Source organism: Kogia breviceps, chromosome 4 (assembly GCF_026419965.1).
Source record: "Kogia breviceps isolate mKogBre1 chromosome 4, mKogBre1 haplotype 1, whole genome shotgun sequence".
Classification (NCBI taxonomy): Eukaryota; Metazoa; Chordata; class Mammalia; order Artiodactyla; family Physeteridae; genus Kogia; species Kogia breviceps.
In genome coordinates, this window is record NC_081313.1 from 136,606,510 (window position 1) to 136,627,695 (window position 21,186).

The 21,186-nt window shown below is 46.9% G+C and overlaps 1 protein-coding gene across 2 annotated transcripts in view; it reads left to right on the forward strand.

Annotated features, from left to right (window-relative positions):
• Positions 1–21,186, forward strand: part of ADAM19 (ADAM metallopeptidase domain 19) — an 89,050-nt gene that overhangs the window by 36,707 nt on the left and 31,157 nt on the right. For both annotated transcript variants that reach the window (XM_059062929.2, XM_067032006.1), the window contains exons 5-9: positions 2,565–2,641; positions 11,433–11,625; positions 12,293–12,358; positions 17,076–17,147; positions 20,554–20,720. In XM_059062929.2, the coding sequence (XP_058918912.1) occupies positions 2,565–2,641; positions 11,433–11,625; positions 12,293–12,358; positions 17,076–17,147; positions 20,554–20,720 (575 nt within the window). The remainder of the gene's footprint in view (positions 1–2,564; positions 2,642–11,432; positions 11,626–12,292; positions 12,359–17,075; positions 17,148–20,553; positions 20,721–21,186) is intronic.

Consider the following 21,186-nt stretch of genomic DNA (forward strand, 5'->3'; position numbering starts at 1 on the left):
AAAATTGGATATGCTAAGATCTGACTCTCAGGGCTTTGGAAGGGTAAGATGAATCACTGATTTTTATGGGAATTTATAAACATCTCTTCGAACGCCACATCTTACAGATGAGGAAATTGAGGGGAGAAGAGAAAAAGGAACATGCCGAAGTCGAGATAACCAGTGAGAGGCAAGGCTTAGACTAGTACCTCAGTCTCCGTTGGTGCTGGAAGATAATAGAGCTTTGACAAATTAAGTTCCATACACTTTGCTGGGTCTGCTTTTGCTAAGAGAGACAGAGCATGGAGTCTGAAGTCAGGCTGCTGGGGTTTGAATCTCTACTTTGCCGTGTGGCCCTGTGAATGACCTAAAACCTCTCCAACTTTTAGTTCCCCCTTTAAAAAAATGAGAATAAGAGTATCTACCTCATAAGGCTGTGATCAGAATTAAAGGGAAAAAAATCATGTAAATTGTTTATCCAGGAGCAAGAGCTGGGTAGATGTTAGCTCTTACTGTTAATAACAGTAAATGGCAGGCATTATGATCACATGCGGTGATGTGTGTGACAGCCCTTTGTAAAGTGTGTTGCAGTATACCCATGCCTAGAGCTGAGCAGAGGGTGGAAACAGAGAATGTAGACGAATGGGTTAGCTGTCTCCTGGGTCACATGCCTGCGTGCTGGGGACCAAGGAACAACCACAGTCAAGTGTGGTCCTCATAGACCGAGTGTGCCACTCGGACCATTGTTACGTAGGTGAGTGCCAGAGATTCCTGACTGGCCCTGCTCAGGCCCAGGACGTTGGTGGGGAAAGATAAAGCTTCTGTGTCTGCAACTACACAGTATACATCCTTCTTAAGACCTTCTTAAGAACCTGGCGCTGCCCTGGAGCTTTTACCTTCTTTCTTTTACCTTCTTTCTCTTTCTCTTCGGACCAGCTTATCTCTTTTGACCTTTTGGGAAGAAGCTTGTAGGAATGCGTCCCCTGTTATCACCCGTTGGTGTGCTGGGAACAGTCCTGGTTTGTGTCCGTCTGTCTGGTTTAGCACTTTATCACTCTCAACAGGGTCCTGGTTTGCCTCATAAATGCTCTGGCTACCCTACTTATCAAACACTCGGCTGGCACCTCGAACTTTATTTCAAGCCACTCTTCATGATATGTAATTATCTTTGTATGGCTTTTAAACTAATATTGGCTCCCGCAAGACCTTAAGTCCTATGAAGGCCGGGGCTCTGTCTGTTGCTCGCTGTTGTGTCTCAGGGCCTCGTCCTGGGCCTAGCACATAGTGGTTTGTAGCCATGAGGAATCCAGCCGGGTTGGGAAGACCAGATGGCCATGAGATGCCCTGGCTAGAGAGCAGCAGCAGACCTGCAAGCGTCCATGGACACAGGGGCCAAATCAAGTCTGCTCCAGGCACGTAGGGATTCAAGGGCGGCAGGGAAGATGGGGGATAGCTCAGTTTCCTAGAGCTGCTGTAACTAAGTGCCATCAACTTGGAGGTTTAAAACAACAGAAATGTGTTCTCTCATAGCTCAGAAGGCTAGAAGTCCAAAATCAAGGTTATGCCCCCTCTGTCGTCTCTAGGGAAGGATCCTTCCTTACCTCTTCCAGCTTCTAGTGGCTCCTGGCCATGCTTGGTGCTTCCTGGCTTCTAGTTTTGTCTCATCTCTGCCTTCATCTCCACATGGCCTTTCTCTTTGTGTGTGTGTGTGTGTGTGTGTGTGTGTGTGTGTCTGTGTCTGTGTGTGTGTCTGTGTCCTCTCTTCTTTTTATAAGAATACTAGTTCCGTATTGCCTCATCTCAATTTAATTACATCTGCAAAGACCCTGTTCCAAATAAGATCACATTCTGAGGTTCTGTGTAGACATGAATTCTGGGGGGGACACTGTTCAGTCCTTATGGGGGGTCAAAGATGTGAGTCTAGTGGGGAGGCAGGCTTTTGAGAAGCCAGTGTTTCCTGTGGCCAGCATCATGTCATAGAAAGAGATCTGAGGGACTTCCCTGGTGGCGCAGTGGTTAGGAATCCGCCTGCCAATGCAGGGGACACGGGTTCGAGCCCTGGTCCGGGAAGATCCCACATGCCGTGGAGCAACTAAGCCTGTGCACCACAACTACTGAGCCCGCGAGCCACAACTACTGAGCCCATGTGCCACAACTACTGAAGCCCGCCCACCTAGAGCCTGTGCTCCGCAACAAGAGAAGCCACCGCAATGAGAAGCCCGCGCAACGCAACAAAGAGTAGCCCCCGCTCACCGCAACTAGAGAAAGCCCGCATGCGGCAGTGAAGACCCAACACAGCCAAAAATAAATAAATAAACTGTTTCTCTGGGGAAAAAAAAAAAAAAGAGAGAGATTTGAAATCTTGGCTTCTCCAACTAGCAGTGAGACCTGTGGCAAATCTCTTTGCTCCTCTGAGCCTTAGCTTTATCTTTTCAGTGAGGATGATGGCATCCACCCTGTCCCACTGCTCTTTGCAGATTGTAAGCTTAGGGTAGGTATATAATCATCCCTGACTTTCATGAGAAACTGACATTGCCATGCTTATCAGTATCCTGTGGTCTGACCACCTGTTTTTTCCATGCTAGGATCATTGCTTTTACCATGGGACAGTGAGGAAGGCAGAACAGTCCAGTGTCACGCTCAGCACCTGCCGGGGAATGAGGTAAGAGGCCCTGACAGTGCTGCGGGGGGTGGGGGGGGCACCTGAGACTCTCCCCAGGAATGGAATATTTTAAGCCGAGCGGGGCTGGCCTTGGGCAGGGACTTTGAGAAGCTGTCTATTGCGAATGTATGCAAGCCAGCTCTGAGAAGGGCTGAGCTTGGGAGGGACAAGGGAAATAATAATCCTTTGATGATGATGATGGTAAGAATAATAATGTTAATAATAGATAACCCACAGATTCACTGGGCATTGAGCATACTCTTTCCTGAGGAGCTTGAGGTTTTATCATTATTTAGGTATGGTGAAGCCAACAGAGCAGGAGACAACTGCCATCGAAAAGACACTTTATTGTACTCAAGATCCCGGGAGGAGGGACACGCCATGCTGGGGCTGGGGCACAGGGCAGCACAGGGGTCAGTCAGGAGGCAGAGGGGGGAGAGAGAATGTGGGCAAGAGTCTTTATTGTGGTTTCTGTGGAAAGGAACAGGAAAGGCAGGGTAAGCAGGCTTAGGATTGGCTAGTTTGAATAATTTTGGTGGGATCTGGGGCATGGGGCTGTCCCTAGTTGTCTGGTACCTGGCCCTGGGGTGAACAGGTCTGGGGGGGTGGGCGGCCCAGAGAGTGAGAAGCCCATTGGAAAGGCATGCTGTACTCCCTGCTGAGGTACCATCTGTAGGAATTGGCTAATCCTGGGGGGTGGGAGCAAGGTCCCAGTGTCAAAGCACCAGGATATAGGAAATAAAAGACATGGTTCATACACTTGAAATTGATGAATTTGAGCATTTTTTCCCACTTCTCCTTTGCTCTTCTCTGGTAGAAGTGCTTATAGGTGGCAGAAAAGGAAATGGGCAGCTAGTGAAAAGAGCAGGAAGAGAAAGAAGGGAGAAGCAAGGATAATCTTCAAGACAGAAAATGAACTGAAAAGTTCCAACGAGGGGGGCATGTTGGAAAGAGTGTGACTTCATTCTCTGAGCCAGACGACCTGGCTTTGAGCGAGTAGCAGTTGACCAGAGGGGTGACCTGGGGCCTTGATGGTCTTTTTTGTAAAATGTGGATAAGGGAAATATATATCTGTCGTATTGTGAGGATTGCACGTGCTAATAGATATCTAACGTTTAGAACTGGCCAGTATATACAAGCACTCAGTCACCTCCCAGACCCATGCTTCCTGGGCGGGGCCCGCAGAGGGGCACCATCAGCATCACCTGGGAGCTTGTTCAAAATGTAGTATCTCAGGTCCCACCCAGACCTACTGGATTGTAACCTGTATTTTACCAAGATCCCCAGGTGATATGTGTGCACCTTATAGTTTATACCTGAGAATATGTTTTCCTTGAGAATATGAATTCTACCTCAATATCTGTTTCTCTCCTCCAGCCTACCTTGGTGCTTTGCATATAGTAGGATCTATACATGTATGTTGAAGTAATAAAAATCATTTATTTAGACTCTTCCCACCCTCCCCTCCTTTTGGAAAAGAGATGATGATCTGAAAAACCTGTGTTCTAATTGCCTATACTAATTTCCTGGGTTTTAATGGCCTATACTATGTGGTACCTATACCCAGCGTGTTGATAAACTAGCTCTATGAAAACAAAAAGAAAAAAAAGCACTGATATGTAGCATCTGCCAGTATGCTGGTAAAAATATTCCCACCATGACCAATTCGAAGCTATCAACATGATGTTACTGAAGGCAGCATTGGGCAGATATGCACACGTTGGCCCTCATGAGCCAGTAGGAGGTGTTTCCACTGTGTACCCTTCCTCTCTCTTGATTGATTGAGCCAATGATTGTTTCTTTCATTCAGCAAATTAACACTTGGTGTCTGCTCTATGCCCATACCCTATACAGGTGGAGGGAAGACAGGCATATAAAAGTAATTTCCTGAGCCCTCAGTTTCTCATCTGTAAAGTGGGCATGTATGATAGGCATCCTAGAGAATGTTAAGTGCTGTGTTAACGCTACAGCATGCAGACGGGATTGTCATCATCTTATAACAGTGAAACCGCGCTAAGACTCACCCAGGCTCACAGGCCAATGTGAGGCCCATCATGCTGCCGATCCCACATGTTTGTTTACAAATCGAGCCATGTCTCATCTGTAAGGCTTCATGGTGAGTTTGGCCGGAGGGGATTAGGCAGGAAACAAGCTTTGGCTGGGAGGCCATAACAGAGACCCCAAATTCCCTGCTCAAGTGACCTGATTGAACCTAGCCAACTGGCCTTCCAGTGGTGTTTACAGGCCCAGCCATCTGCAGTCTGCAAGTGAACAGCATCTGTCCCAAGAAGGAGGAAAGGGAACATGCAGGTGTGACTTGATTCTCTCTGCCTATTCCTCTGTCCTCTTGGTCTGGAGCAGTGGGGATTTGGCTTGGCCTCTTGTAAATCGTCCCCACAGCTGTGCTGATGGGGAAACTGGGTGAGCTGTCCATGTGTTTCTATTTTGCACGCTTCCCTTTTATGGGGTCCACCGCCTTATTTTCCCAGCCTTCTCACTACACACCTTAAGAAACCAAGGGTGTCTGTGGGCGCGACTGATTTAAGAGCTGGAGACGCATGGCAGATGGCTCGATTCAGACTCTGGAGTAGGAGCAGCTATAGCAGCAACAGGCTTCAAACCCATGTAACACTCAAGTCGCCCCCACTAAAGCTCATAAAACGATGCTGCAATGGAAAATCTCCATAGCAATTGTGCTTCTCTCCTGGAAACATGCTCTTTGTGATTGGAGAAAGTGGGTAGGATTTATACCAAGTGGCATCTTCAGGCTGATGATACAAATATAGAGGAATCCAGCTGAGTTTCTAGATTGTTGCTGGGCGTCCTCTTCTCTCCAAAGCAGTTCTTTAGGCTAATTTAATTGAAGAGGTAATACGGGATCATAGTAAAAATACATTCAAATAATACAAGAGCATACAATGAAAGAGTATGCTTCCTGTTTCCCGAATCCCCCCCCCGCAGTGGCAGCCATTGTTACCAGTTTCTTGTGTATCCTTTCAGAAATATTCCTTCCAAAAAGGAACATGAATATGTAATATAATGCTCTGTAATCTTGTTTAGGCCACTGACCCCTTTGAGAATAGAGTGGCAGGTCTGGATATTTATAAACTACACCAATGAAAAGATGTGGAACACCATTTCCTAGGGATGTTTAGTGTCCATACTCCCCAAGCCTGTCTCCTATGAAGGACTCATCTAAATGTCCTATACAATGTCCTGCACGCACAAATGCTTTGCAAATTAACATAAAGTATAAATTTTAGGAGCAATGATTATTTGTGAAGAAATCTAGACATTACTGGGTTGAGGTGTCCTTGACTGAACCTGTGGGATTTGGCAGACACTGGGCGTGTGTGTACGTGTGTGCGTGCGCACGTGTGTGTCCAACTTGCTGTCTATCAGCAGGAGAGGTATTGATTGCAGTAAAAACATTTTTTTAACCTGATTGGTCACTTTATTTGTAAAGAAAATGCTTATTGAAGATTATCATTACGTAACTAATGAGTGTGCTAAACATTCAAATAATACTGGAGCATAAAACTAAAAGAAGTGAAAATTCTTTATCCTGTTCTGCCCTTTCAATCAGTCTCATTCCCCATCTGTAATCTGTTGGGGAGTATACATAATTGAAATACATAATTATGTGTATATATGATTTTTTAATCCAAGGGAGATTGGTTATAGGGTTATACATACCATTCTGTAATTTGTTTTTTTCTTTTTCCAATTTTACATTATGTCGTAGGCACACGTAGATCTAGCTCATTCTTTTAATGGCTGTATAGTAACTTAAGTACTAATGTCTGGCAAGTTTCATTACATAGAAAGTCTTTAAAAGACATACAGTAGGTCACCTGTAGTCATCTATTTGATGCATCACTCTTATAGCAGATCTGTCCTCAAAACCCTGGGGCCCATACTCACTGTGGTTATACCTTACCCCAGGTCCCTGGACTCAGACTCTGTGGGAGAGAGAGGATATGAAATTATGAGTGGGCACAGGAGGATGTGTGTGAACGTTATGTGATGGCTTAGAAGGAGCTCACAATTTAGAGTCAAGCGACCTGAATTTCAGATCTAGCTCCATACCTCCCGGCCGTGTGATCTCTGAGCTTTCCTCGCCCTGTTTCATTTCATTTCCTCCTTGTCTTTGCCTTGGCCAGCTCAGCTCTCTAGATGGTGCCCACGGTGCAGGGGGCTGCTGAGTCCTGGGTGGGGGGCTGAGGGTGGTGTCATGGCTCTGCCCGTGAGTAATGAGCCTGGACGTCAGGAGACCTGGGATCTGCCCCCAGCTCTAACAGTAGCTCACTAGGTGACCTTGGGCAAGTTCCTGCTTCTCTGGGCTTTGGTTCCTCTTATCTGAGAAAGCAGGGTAGACAAGACCATGAAAAGGACCCTTCAGTGTCGAAATTTCTGTGCTGCAGAGAGAGTGGGCAGAGTTTCCAGGAGGTGGGGTGCCTGGGACAGAAGGAGCCAGTCCATGCCTATCTGCCCTTTTGCCAAGGAGAGGCGTGGCCCTTTCCTGTTTGAATACCTGGCCTTCCTTCTGCAGAACAGATAAGAAATGCTACCTCTGTGTCAAGCATAGAGTAAGCCCTCACTGGGCAACATCAAGTTGTGTCAGGTATAGATTCTGGAGCCAGACAGTTCCTGGTATAAAACCTGACAGGTTGCTTCAGTTCCCTAGCATCAGTTTTCTCACCTGTAAAGTGGGAGCAACAATAGTGACATCATTGGTGGATTTACGTGAGGTGACGAGTGCACCTTCCTTGAGATCAGGGACTTGTTTTTGTTTTCCTATCATGCTGCATCCCCGGTGCCTAGAACTGTTCCTGGCACACAGTAGGTGCTCAATACATATGTGCTGAATGGCTACTGAATAAGATGCCTTGTACCCTGCCTTGTGTATAATACATGCTCAATGACTATTAGCTATCCTTTTTAAATATTACCCTAATTGTTAGTAAACATTGCCTCTTACTTCAGTCAACTATCATAGCAGCCCTGTGAGAGGGGCAGCTTTGTTGAGTAACTTAGCCCAAAGCTAGCACACAGCAGAGCCAGAATTTGAATCCAGGTCTGTCCCACTCCTGAGCCCATGCTCTCCACTTGTGGCTTGCCACCCCATCTCAGAGGGACCACATCACCCGTGTGACCACGTCACCTCTGTGCTGCCTTTGAAGCTCCCTGTAACTCCTTCTCACTTGCATGCAGATTTTGGGGGAAGGAAAGAAGTCTGACAGAGTGATTACCTCTTAGGGCAGCTCTGGATGTAGGCATGTAGGGTGTGTCCCCTTGGGTTCAGCTCTGAATGGACAAATTCCTAAGAAGCAGTTCTTGCCTGGTTCCTGGAAAGATGCATTTGAGTGAGTCCTGTAGTCATTCAGGGGTTAAATCTGCTGCCTGCCTGGCCTGCCCTGCCAGGTTTCCTCTGTACAATTTCATTTGTAGCAAGCTCTCAACAATGAGGAATAGGATGGAGAGCAGAGCGGAGAATAGTGTGTGAGGTCCTGGCCACCCAACCTCATGGGTCCCCCTCCCACCACCCCCCACCCCCACCCCCAGCTAAGCTCTTCCAGTGCTTACATTTAGCAAATTAGATCAACTGGGACACATAGAAGGAGAAATGACTGGTGAGTGGACAGGGAAGGGTCCTGGGGAGTAGATCCTCACAAATCCCCCCACTCTCAAAGCTGGGCTTCGCTGTGATATGCTAGGGCTTGTGCCAGCCTCTCCTCCATCCCCAGGCAGTCGGGAAGGTGGCAACTGTGACGCAGGCGCGTTACCAGCAGCTACAGCAGGGGCAGGGGAGGGGAGCTGCTGCAGAGTCCTATTGCTGGAAGGACCTTCAGTGTCCTTCTGAGCGTGTGTTTCTCCAGTTATAATCTGCCCACTCCCTAAAACAGAATTGCTTAGAGCTCTGTGAAAAGACAGACCCCTGCCAGAGGCTAGGCTCCAGGTCAGGGTTCCTGAGTATGGCTGTGCAGGGCATTGCTATGGGACTTGTTCACTTGCTCTGGCCTACAGAATCTGCATCTCCTAGGTGGGGTCTGGACATCTCCCTTTTTAATACACCCTGTAGAATATTCTAATGGATAGATCTGGGAGATTTGATCCCAAGATCTCTGACCCCTAGGTTTGGAACTCACTGATAGAGGCAGATAGCATAGAGGTTAAGGGCATGGGGTCCAGAGTCTGCCGGACCTTAAATCTTTGGCCCCAGAATAACATAATAATAACAGAATAACATAATAATAATGAGCGCTTGTTATTTAATCTCTCTGGGGCTCAGTCTCCTTATCTGTAAAATGGGACCCATGATGGTGCTGTACAGCATTGAAGTAAGAAGGAAATAAGAATGATTAGTATAAGCACAGTGCCTGGCATATAGTTAACTCTCAAAAAATGGTGTCTAAAAATGAGTAGACTGACTGCCTCTCCCAGCTGGTGTCTTACTTCAGACAGGCCAGTTGGGTAATGGCCAATCATGCCTCAGAGGAGAGTTGCTGATTCTCGTCACGTATAGCTACTCTACAGGGCTCTGGTGACAGTGGCAGTGTGAGGTCATGGTTAAGGTCTCGGGTCCTAGAACCAGACTACTTAGGTTTTTACTGCCTGTGTGACTTTGGTCATTTGATTAACCTCGCTGAGCCTTAGTTTTCTCATTTGTAAAATGAGGATGATATTTGTAAGGATCATAGAAGTTGGTGTGAATAATAAAATACTCAGCACAGTGTCTGGTCCATAGCAAAGACTCAATAATTTATAACCACCATGGTTGTTGTTCACTGTGCACCAAACTTCTGTGTCATCTCTGTCCTATTTGGCCTAGAGGCTTATTCAAGTGATGCCTGGTCAGCTACACTGGAACTTTCCACCCACTGGGTGTTACCTCCACAGCCACAACCCAGTGCACACAAAGCCATCGGCTGGTTTGTGGTGAAGCCCTCAGCTTCCAGTGTTTGTAGCCATTGGGGGAAACTGAGGTGATGGGGAGGGGCCTTGGTCAGCCAAGATGAGAAGATAGCTTGAGAACAGGATGCCCCCAGCAGCTCTGCCCTCTGCCCTTTCCTGTGTGGACTCAGGAGCGGATGTGACCCTTGCTGTTTGCTCCACTCTCACCCCCAGCTGCACAGGCAGCCCATTGGGTGTCTCGCCGGGGGGCTGGTTTGGGATTGCTGCGTCAGCCTGGGTGAGGTAGCCGGGAAGTCGTCAGGCTCCCTGACACCGGAATGAGGTCAACCAGGGATGGATTCCAGGAAGGACTGCTGCTGATCAGGGCCTGGCGCTGTCTCTCCTGAGAGTGTCGCAGGCTCTTCCCAAAGGGCAAAACCTGGGCGGGGATCCGGAGGCGTTAGGGGCAGGGATGGAAGCCGAGACAGCCGAAGAGAGGTCCTGCCAGTTTGGAGTGGCAAAGGCTGACTTGGCTACACTTTACCTTTTGAAATTTCTGGATGGATAGAGCCTGAGGTTTTGGAGCACACGAAACGCTGTGGGGTCCCTGGGGTACATTGCTGGGATCTTCCTTCCCCAGGGCCCTGATAACATTCCCTTGCTCTAGTTTTCATCTCACGGTGTCAAGGATGGCAAATACCTGCTACGGGGGCCTCTGCTGTCCCTTCCATTGATTATTGGTGATAGTGATTGATATAAACTGTGCACTCTTTCTCACCGAGTCCAGATAAAGCGCCCAGAAGCCTCATTGATGCAGCACCCCAGACAGCAGCATCCAACATCAGTGTTAAGGGCGATGAAAGCTTTTTGACTTCTCTGTTAACATACTGTAGTGATTTATTCCCATGTTCAGACTCTAAGCTCCGTGAGGGCAGGCATCTTGTCTGTCCTGTTCGCTACTCCATCCTCAGCAACTAGCACGATGCCTAGCACATAGCAGTAGCTCAGGAAGTATTTGTGGAATGAATGTCTGTCCTCCAATGGAATGTAAATTACACAAGGACAGGGATTATGTCTAGATTACATCTAATACAGAGTAAGGGTTCAACAAGTGAAAAAATATAATGAATGAACACACATCTTTATTCTGAGTTCAAGGCTAGTATCTGTAACCCAGAGAAAAGAGTAGTCATACATGCTTTGTTGTGGGTGTCACCTCACCGCAGAGCTGCCTTGCTGACACAGGGAAGTTGGGGCTGGTAGGCATGCCATCAGTGATGTCTGTAGCTTTGGTTTCCAAGAGCAAAGACACTTGTCTTTCCATTTAATCATCCCAAGAGTCCTGTGAAGTTAGAAAATTATCCTTTGCATTTACACTTGGGGAGACTGAGGCTTGGAGTGATTGAAGAGGTTTGTCGAAGAGCATTTGGCAATTTAATGTTGGAGCTAAGATTAGAACTTGGGTCTCCTCATCCTCAGTCTATCATTCTTTCTCCAGTCAGCAGACCGTCTTTTTCTCAGTCTGTAGAGTTTTGACCTGTCATCTGTTGTATGTTATGTTTGGGTTTGGGAGGCTTTTTGGAATCCTAGCCCTGCCATCCTGTATGAGTATGAACTGTCCCTGGTCCAGCCCTTTTAGAACCTTCAAGCTTCTCTGTGATAAGCTTTTGTACCCTGAAACCGTGCACCACATCTCACATACATGTGCATTTCTCTGGAGAGGAAGTCTGAGTTTGCATCAGATTCTCACCAAGGAGTGCATGACCCCATAATAAGATTAAGAAGCAATGATCAAAACCAACTGTGAAATTTTGTATATGGGGAAACTGAGGCCTGAGCAAGGGACTTTTCCAGGACCATAATCTTTGACCAGAGATTCTATTTCTCCCGTCAACAGAGGACTGATTATGGTGAGCAGTAACCTCAGCTACATCATCGAGCCCCTGCCTGACAGCGAGGGCCACCACCTTATTTACAGATCCGAACATCTCAAGCTTCCCCCTGGGAACTGTGGGTTCGAGCACTCCAAGCCCACCGCCAGGGACTGGGTCCTTCAGTTTACAAACCAGGCCAAGAAGCGACCTCGCAGGGTGAGTTTTTCTTAGTGCAGGAGTCAGCCTGGGGATAGGCTTGTCCCTTCTGAGGACTCTTACCTTGGATCCAGGAGGATTTGTAAGTTAAAGGGAGGTGGCTAAGAAGGAGGAAATAGCTTTTTCCTCTTAGTCTAAGTCATTGCTGAGTGTGAGAAACCCTTGTGTTCGACAGAATAACTACTTTGGGGGAAAACATTACTACCTTTAAAATAAGGTGCTGATTTCAGAAACTTTAAAATGTGAGAAAAAAAATATACGCCTCCCTTTTTGGAATAGCCACTTAACCATGTGCACAAAATGCTTGTATTTATTTATAGCGAAAATAGAGGTATGTGGTTTAAATGTCTTTTGAGAACTTGATTGTCAGCATGTTCCCTCACGGTATGTCAGCCTCTGTTCTGAGGCTGACAGCTCATTATTTCTGGAAACTAAAGGACTGGACCCAGTGTCCCAGAGCAGCCTCCCGCGATAACCAAGATGGCGGGCAGAAGGTGTAGTGAGGGTGATGATGAAGTGACCATAGCTGGGGTTGTCTCTAGATCCCAGGTACAAATTTAGTACAGAGGGCCGCTGCTTATTAACTGCACCATTTCTGAGCAGTTGTTTGAAATGAGGTCAAGTCCACCATTTCTATAGCTCTGATCTGCTTGTGTCTCTTTCTTAGATGAAAAGGGAAGATTTACACTCCATGAAGTATGTGGAGCTTTACCTTGTGGCTGATTATGCAGAGGTAAGGGGGAGGCAATGGGTTTTAGCAGAAAAATCGCTCTCTTGATAGCTTCCCTTCCAGCCTTCAAACTGCTTTGGGGAAATACTAAAGCATTCCTCTTTTTCCGGTTTGTCATGTGATTTTGACCTTAAATCTGACCAAGGGCTCTTTTTGCTATTTTAAACATAGTTGGGAAAAAAACAAGGAGAGGTCTCTTCCAGCTCAGTACATTAATCAGAACATCAGGATAAAGACTGTTATTTGGGTTAACATTTCTTAGACTGGGTCTGAAGACCCTTAGGTTTTGGTGCTTATTCTTTGGGAGAATAGAGATCGACCTGCCCCTCACATCACAGGGTTTACAGTAGCAGCACAAAAACTCTCTAGTTCCAAGTGTGATGACTACTAGGTTGGTTCATTGTAGAGGATTAGAGATAATGAATTGGGGAAAGTGTCCCAAGGCAGTGGTGTGGAAGCTGACTCCTAAAGAATGGATTCAGGCCCTACGGCCCATATTTGCCTAAATTAGCCGTATTTTACCTCATTCTCACTTTATGTAGTGGCTCAACCACATAACTGACATATCTTCTGGGCATGGAAGGGCAGATGAGCTGAGCACTGCCCACGTTCTAACACTGCACCTCGCCTGGGGCTCCCTTTCAGACAGAACTCATCCCAGTTCCCACCTGTCACATACCGTCCAACTGGGTTAGTTAGCAGCTCCCCCAGAGGAGCAATCCCGCGGCACAGATCCTGGAGGCCGTGCAGGGAAGGGGGAAGAATACTAGACTTCACGCTGGAAGAGCTGCCTTCCAGCGTTAGTGGCAGGAGGGGGTGGCCCTTGAGTGTCTGCAAGGACACGGAGTCGTTAACTGGGCAGAGACGCGGAGGTGAAGGGCCCTCCCAGGCCGAGGAAACACCTTTTTAAAAAAATATATATATATATATTTCAATTTTATTTAATTTATTTATTTACTTGTGGCTGTGTTGGGTCTTCGTTGCTGCACGCGGGCTTTCTCTAGTTGCCGCGTGTGGCGGCTACTCTTGGTTGTGGTGCACGGGCTTCTCACTGCGGTGGCTTCTCTTATTGTGGAGCACGGGCTCTAGGCACGTGGGCTTCAGTTGTTGTGGCTCGCGGGCTCAAGAGCGCAGGCTCAGTAGCTGTGGCGCACAGGCTTAGTTGCTCCGCAGCATGTGGGATCTTCCCGGACCAGGGCCACGAACCCATGTCCCCTGCATTGGCAGGTGGATTCTTAACCACTGCGCCACCAGGGAAGCCCTGAGGAAACACCTTGTTCTGCTTTGAGAGGAGTTTTGCTTTTTAATTGATGTCGGTATTGGTTTTTCCAGCAGGCTTTCTTTTTTTTTTTCTTTTGTTTTCCTTTCCAAAGACTGGTGTGTGTGTAGGATGGAGGAGTGGTGTGGGGAGCAAGATCCTAAGTGATTTAAGAGCTGCAGCTGCGCAGCCATGGGAGATGCTAATGGCGCCGGCCCCTGCCTAACAGAACTGCCATAGTGGGAGGGTTGCTGGAAGAGAGCTGAGCTTCCCCGGCTCCGGGACATCTTTTTTTTTTAAAGAAGATGTTGGGGGTAGGAGTTAGTTTATTTATTTATTTATTTATTTTTAATTTTATTTTTGGCAGTGTTGGGTCTTCGTTTCTGTGCAAGGGCTTTCTCTAGTTGAGGCGAGCGGGGGCCACTCTTCATCGCGGTGCGTGGGCCTCTCACTATCGCGGCCTCTCTTGTTGCGGGGCACAGGCTCCAGACATGCAGGCTCAGTAGTTGTGGCTCACGGGCCTAGTTGCTCCATGGCATGTGGGATCCTCCCAGACCAGGGCTCGAACCCGCGTCCCCTGCATTGGCAGGCGGATTCTCAACCACTGCGCCACCAGGGAAGCCCCGAGACATCTGTAAGCTTTGCATTTGAGATCCTCTAATACAGTAGTCTCGACCCCCCCCACTTTTTTTTTTTTTTTTTTTGCTGCAGAATCCTTTGTTCTGATGAAAGCTCCTGGGACTCCGATAGTTAAGCATATAGAAACACAGCTGCTCTAATGGAAAGATGGGGTGATACTCCCCCTCGGCCTTGCACTCTCACCAGAAGACTCCTGGTGTGGGGATTTAAAACCCACTGGGTGTGAGTCTGAAAGCTGGAGAAGCGGGGGCGGGGTGGGGATCGGACATCTTCAGTCTCCTGACCTCCAGGGTCACAGCAAAGCCCCAGGAGGAAAAGTGTGTGCCCAAGGTGCCTCCAGAACTGTGCTGTGCCTAGAGCCATCTTCCTGTTCTAGAGGGAGGGTCTCCAGCAGCCGCCCCATAGGTGTTGCCCACAGGCCATGATTCATGCAGCTCAGTGGATAGGGGGTGTGCTCACTACTCAGGTCCTGGGCAGGGGTGGGTGGGGAAGTAATAGGTCAGACTGGGCTCACAGGCTCACAAATCCCTGCCCCCGCCTAACCACCTCTTCCCCCACTCCCTCTCCAAGTGGCCTCTCATCCTCCGTGGGCAGAAGTGTATTCCTGACAATTAATTAATCTGAGCGGACGGGCAGACAGGGAAGAGGAGGGCCGCCTTATCTGTGATTTATAACCTGGTGCTGAGACAGGCCAGGCTTCGCCTCTGGGCTCTGGATTTAGCACAGGGAGCAGAGACATGGATGAGGCTGCTGCCTGGAGAGAGGGTTTTTAGCAGTAAAAATGACCATGCAGCTCCCTGGGCCTAGGTGGGTGCACCTGGGGTGGTTCTCAGTTTACTCATTCCTCAGGTGAAATGGGAGATCCAGGTGGGGGAAGAGCAAGATGGGATTTGGAGGAGGAGACAGGGTAGCTGTGAGAACAGGTAGTACGCCGAGGACTTTTCAAGATACAGACAGAATGTGGAGCAGTTGGGAAAGACCAGGTGATGCACCGTGTTTTATGGCCTGTGTCAGCCCAGAACGTGTGAGGGGGAGATACTCTTTTCTTTACATCAGAGGTCTGTAAACTATAGGCCATGGTCAAATCCAGCCTACTCCGGGTTTTTATAAATAAAGTTTTACTGGAACGTATCCATGCCTACCGCTGCGTGTGTTGTCCGTGGCTGCTTTTGAGCTACAATGGCACAGTTGAGTAGTTGTGGTTGAGACTTTATGGCTGCAAAGCCTAAAATATTTATAGTCTGGCCATTTGCAGAAAGTTTGCTGACTCTTGCCTGAGGCTCTTCAGGATAGCATGACACATTCCTTAAAACTATGGTGATATTATCTGGCAGCTGTTTGAAGATAGGATTAATATATTTGAGATATAATGAACTCTGACTCTGATGTTCTAATAAATACTCCCTGAATGCTGCAGCACTTTCTCTGCCGTGAGACGAGTTTAGAAATAGGATGACTCAGTAAAGAGAAACTTCAGGATTAACACCTTGAAAAGGTCTAAGTCCCAGGATCTCACATTGAATTTAACCCCGTAGAAAGCAATGGTGAAAGTGAGACGACTGCAGTTCTGATGAGTCACGGTTCCCAGGAGGCCCAGGAAGGTCCAGAAGCAGTGGGAGAATAGGAAACGGTGCGTTTCTCCCCCTATCGTGGCTGAGACACACCCCCATCTGGACAAATATCCCAGGGTGTTTTATTTGGCTTTTCTTTTCATTTCTTTCTTGTATCTTCTTGTGGGATGCAGTGGAGGCAGGTCGTGAGGGTTTGGACTGAAGTAACATATATCGTGTGTACACAAGGTAAATCAGATAGGTACCCAGGTTCTGTGTAACAATGGCAGCATATAGGACATACCCATCATTTTCAAATTTAGGTTGCAGTTGTAGCAAATTTTCTCTTTATGCTGTGAAGCTTTCCTTCATCATTGCAGCTGAAAGTGATCTACCCTTTTGAAGCAGGCATGATAAAGTGAGGCTACCTACCGAAATGTGCTCCTCCTGCTATACCCACGGCAGATATTTCTAATGGAGCACAGCACTTTTTCCTGCCGAGCCCCTTGCAGTCTTAGAATTCTTCTCACTGTGGAAGGCATTGCTAGTTGATCTGAGTAGCGTGCCAGATGAAGCCTGTTTGCCAAGGTTTTATGATCCTCATTGCCACACTCATTTTGTGTCATTCACACGGCCTCCAGTTGCAGTTATTTCTGTGCAGGTTTTCTCAGCCCGTTTCTATGTCATACTCCTTAAATGTAGCATCTGCCATTGTTGTTATTTCTGGTCCTCTCTGTGTTTTAACTGAAGCTCCTTCAAGGCTAGGACCAGGACCACACACTTTGTATCCTACCCAGCATCAAGTGCAGTGCCTTGCAGACTGCAGGTGTTCAGCACCAATTTGACCATGTTGACTGATCATGTGCACGGAGGCCTTGTGAGATCCCTGTGATGGTGGTTCCGTGCTGGGGTGATGACCGAGGCGAGGGTTGGATTGGTCCCTATTCTAAGCCCCAGCAGAAGTTTGCAGGAGGCCTTGTACTTAGGAGGACAGGAGAACAAGGTTGACTTCACAGGCTGGAGGAAGACAGTTCAGTTCACTGCACAACTGTTACATGCCTACTGTGTGCCCGGAACTGAGCTAGTAGTTGGAGGTACCAAGATGGATGTGACCCAGGTTCTGCCCTCCCAAGCTGACACTATGTGTCAGGGAGATAGTCGTGATACAAGACGGAAGAAAATGAAAAGGAATTCAAAGACCAGTAATATGGGGCACACGAGGGGTCCTGAGAAGGGTTCTGGAGTCTCACCTGGTTCTGCTTGCCCCATTTAGTTTCAGAAGAATCGACGAGACCAGGACGCCACCAAACACAAGCTCATGGAGATCGCCAATTACGTTGATAAGGTGAGACCAGGTGTGTCCTTGTGGGAATGGTGCCAGCACCTTAGAGGAGCTGCAGGACAGGAGATCACACCTGACTTGCCTGTTGCTCGACTGGCTGCCCCACCAGCTTCTGGGAGGCAGTAGCGATGTGGCCGAAGCTCAGTGGTCACGACAAGACCGTCAACTGCATGGACTTAGCCAAGTAACTTGTCTTGTCTGGGTTGCTGTTTTGTTTTGTTTTTTTAATTTGCAAAATGAGGGGTTGATTTAAATCAATAGCTTTGGATTGCTTTTGTTTTTCTGATGGAATCCTTTTTCCAATGTCTAATATAAAAGTCCGACGATAACAGACTCCTCTCAGCTAAAGCAAGGGTGAGGACCCGGAGTGCTCTCCTCTGACCCCCTTCCCCTCATCCCTGCCTTAAAAGTTGAGGAGTGGGTTGTTTGGGGTCAGTCTGTATAATCTCCATCTGTAAAACAGTTCTAAAATCATTTGGTTTTGTCTCTTAGAAAAGCCATGCAGTTGGTTAACTTTCCTAGGTCAGGCTCTTTTCAACAAGCTCTTAGGAAATACCCAGATCCTTGAATTTTACTAGAATAGGCTGGTCTGGGACTTGGAAATACTTTGTTTATATGAAAGAGTGCAAAATGCAGAAGAGGTAACCTAGAATGACAGTGGCCTCTTGATAGGCGAGTGGTAAATAGTTTTAAAAAGTAGATTTTAATGTTTGGGATCGCAGGTCTCTGAGAATCTGATCACATTTATTGTACAATTTCAGGGCACTCACAAAACTTCTGAACCTTAACTCTGGGCCTGCTAGGGATTCCTGGATCCCAGGTCTCAAGGGGGAATATATATATATATATATATATATATATATATATATATATATATATATATATATATATATATATATATATATAAAATATTAGAGGATAAGGAAGAGAAGAAATATTTTTAGGGATTTACAAGCAAATTTGGTAGTGTTCTGAAGTCATTGGATGGGCAGGTCTATGCCCTGTGTTTTTGCCGTAGATGACTCTGGAAATGCTGGTCAGGGTTTGGTGCCTGGTGAAAGTCAAAACACTGGCATTTCCTGGAAGGAAGGACTCCAGGGACACAGTCCAGTCCTCTCTCTAGCCTTCAATTCACTCAACAATAACATCTAAATGATCCCACAACCCAAACACTCAGCATCTGGGAAAACAAGAAAAGCTTGTTTCCCTGGGGGTAGACCCTGTTATCCCGCATGTGACATCTATTGTTCTGGAGATGCTGCAGGTGGGAGACTTGGCTGGGTCTCCCCTATATGGGTTCTGCAGCTGCTCTGGGTGATAGAACCAGGGGTGCTGGTGAAAAGTGGAAGGAGAAGAGAGGCGTTAGCAAACCGCATCCTTGCTGGAAGGTCCCCAGCCTTGCCAGCTGGTCTGCTCTGTGAAGCGGTCTCGGTTCTCTCATCTGCAGCTGAGGTCAGTCACTGCCGGCTGGGGTTAGGGAAGGCAAACTCACTTCTCTGAGGCTTGCTGACCCACCTACTTGAACTGAACTATTATGGAACTAAAACTGGAGTGCACTGCACTAATCAGCTGAATCATGAACCCAATCAAAAATGTTTTTCCTTAACTGTGAAAAAAAGCCAAGTTTAAGTCCTCAAAAACCTCCCTAGTGAAGCAAGTTCAAATTGAAATCCAAACCCTTTATTTTCTGTAATGATTGACCTGGCACAAAACAGGAAAATCAAAATTTCCATTGAAATCGACTGATACGCTGCTGAATCTGGAGCCCATTTACATCTCAGTTTCTTGGGGGCAAGTTGATTCTCTGGATGTGTAAATATGGTAGCACTTGAGCAGTGTAGTGTCATGAGTAGACTCTGAGGTCTCATAATCCGGGCCTTAATCCTGGCTCTGCCAGCTTCCTGCTGAGACTTTGGCAAGTTACTGAACTTCTCTAGGCCTCAGTGCTTAATACATAGAAAGCACTTGATAAGCATCGGTGCTATGATTGTTATATTTACCTGGGGCAGTACCTGCCACTTTTGAATTAAGATAGCATCTCCTGCTCACATGACCTAGGTTTACCTGCAATTTTTTTTTTTTTTAAGTTGCTGTCTCAGTATTCTCTAGGGTAGGCCATTCAAAGAATTCCTTGTACCTACGCCTTCCAGTACTTCGTTTTAAGGAAAACCCTCTTCCTGCTATGTGTGTGTGAGATAAAAGATACTGTGTCATGAAAGTTAGATGTAGCGTTAGCCTTAAGGAGCCCAAGGATCAAGGCTCGTTTATAGAATTTCAGGATCTCTGGGTTGGACAAAATCTTGAAGAGTATCTGGGACCTTTGCAGCCTAAAGCTTGCAACCTGTTTATGGCATCCTTCACAAAACCCAAAAACCCCCATTGATGGGGAAGGAAATTTTGAAAGTAAGCACATCTATCCACATGTATTTCATTTACGCCCATTTACTTCCGAAATGAGTCGGAGACGTCTTCCAATAAATCCATTAGTATATCCACACAATGGAATACTAGTCAGCAATAAAAAGGAATGGCAGCCTGATACAGGCTACAAGACAGATGAATCTCAGAAACATGCTAAATGAAAGAAATAACGAAAGACTACATATTGTATAATTTCATTTATAGAATATGTCTGGAAATGGCAAATCTATGGAGACAGAAAGTGGATTAGTGATTGCCCAGGTCTGGGGGTGAAAATGGGCAATGATAGTAAATGGACATAAGGGATCTTGATGGTGTGATGAAAATAGTCTAAAATTGGCTATGGTGATCACTTTACAACTTGGTAAGTTTACTAAAAAATATTGAGCTGTACACCTAAAATGGGTGGATTCTGTGATATGTAAATTATACCTCAATAAAGTTGTTTTGAAAATCCATATACAAGAGAACTTTTTAGACATGTATAAAAATGATAAGGGCCATAAAGGAATTGGGAAGGATAATTGTACCAGATACCTGGGCCAAAGGTCCTTATTATAGATGACAGCGTGGCTTATTTCGCTTCGAAAGCTTTTTTCCTGTTTGAAATGAAATGTCTTCCTGTCTTTTTTACCTATAGACTGAGTCCCACTTTAGGCTCATGTGCAAAAATGCTGATCCTTTCTCTACATGAGAACCCCGTGCATGTCTGAAAGCAACTCTGTGTCCTATCTCAGTCTTCACTTCTCTAAGCTAAGTCACCCCAGCTCTGCCACCAGAGGCAGAGCCTCTCTTAGGATGTCGTGCCTGTCTCAGGATGTCCCCCTTCTGAGAAGGTGAAGAGCAACACCTGTTCCCTCCTCCCCTTGGAGGCATGTATAGAAGAGAAATCTGGAATCTGTGCTCTGAGCGCTTGGGCTAGGAAGGGGCTCATAATCTCAAGTGGTGTTGACAGATGATGCTGTGACTCTTCTGTGTGTGTTTTCAGTTTTACCGATCCTTGAATATCCGGATTGCCCTCGTGGGCTTGGAAGTGTGGACTCATGGGAATATGTGTGAAGTTTCGGAGAACCCGTACTCTACCCTCTGGTCATTTCTTAGCTGGAGGCGCAAGCTGCTCGCCCGGAAGAGCCATGACAATGCACAGTTAATCACGTAAATAACCTTTTCCATATGTGTTGCCTTGGCCTTGGCTGCAAAGCCCCTGCCTGCAGTGCGTGTGCTGTTCGTGCTTTTCTCCCCAGTACTGAAGGTTGGCTGGACTAAGCCATCCTGACTCTCCAGTCCAGGTAACGAAGTGTTCCTCAGGCACGTGCTCCGTACCCCGTATATCCAGGAAAATATTAAAAAGCCTGAGTCGTAGCAATCCCAAGAAGAAAATTAGCCTTAGACATATTTAGTTGAGTCTCTGAAACAATTGGGTGTGTATTTGGGAAGTGAGTGACTGTTGGTCATGGCTGCTTTGAAATAGACTTTCTAAGGGGCTCACCTTGATCTTCATGGCGCTTTGTTCTAGAACAGCTGTTAATCGCCCAAAGCAGGCACAAGAGAGGGGCCTCCTCGGCTTGTCCTTCAAGTCATTCCCAGGGGCTCAGGATCGACTGAGAGATAGTCAAGTGGC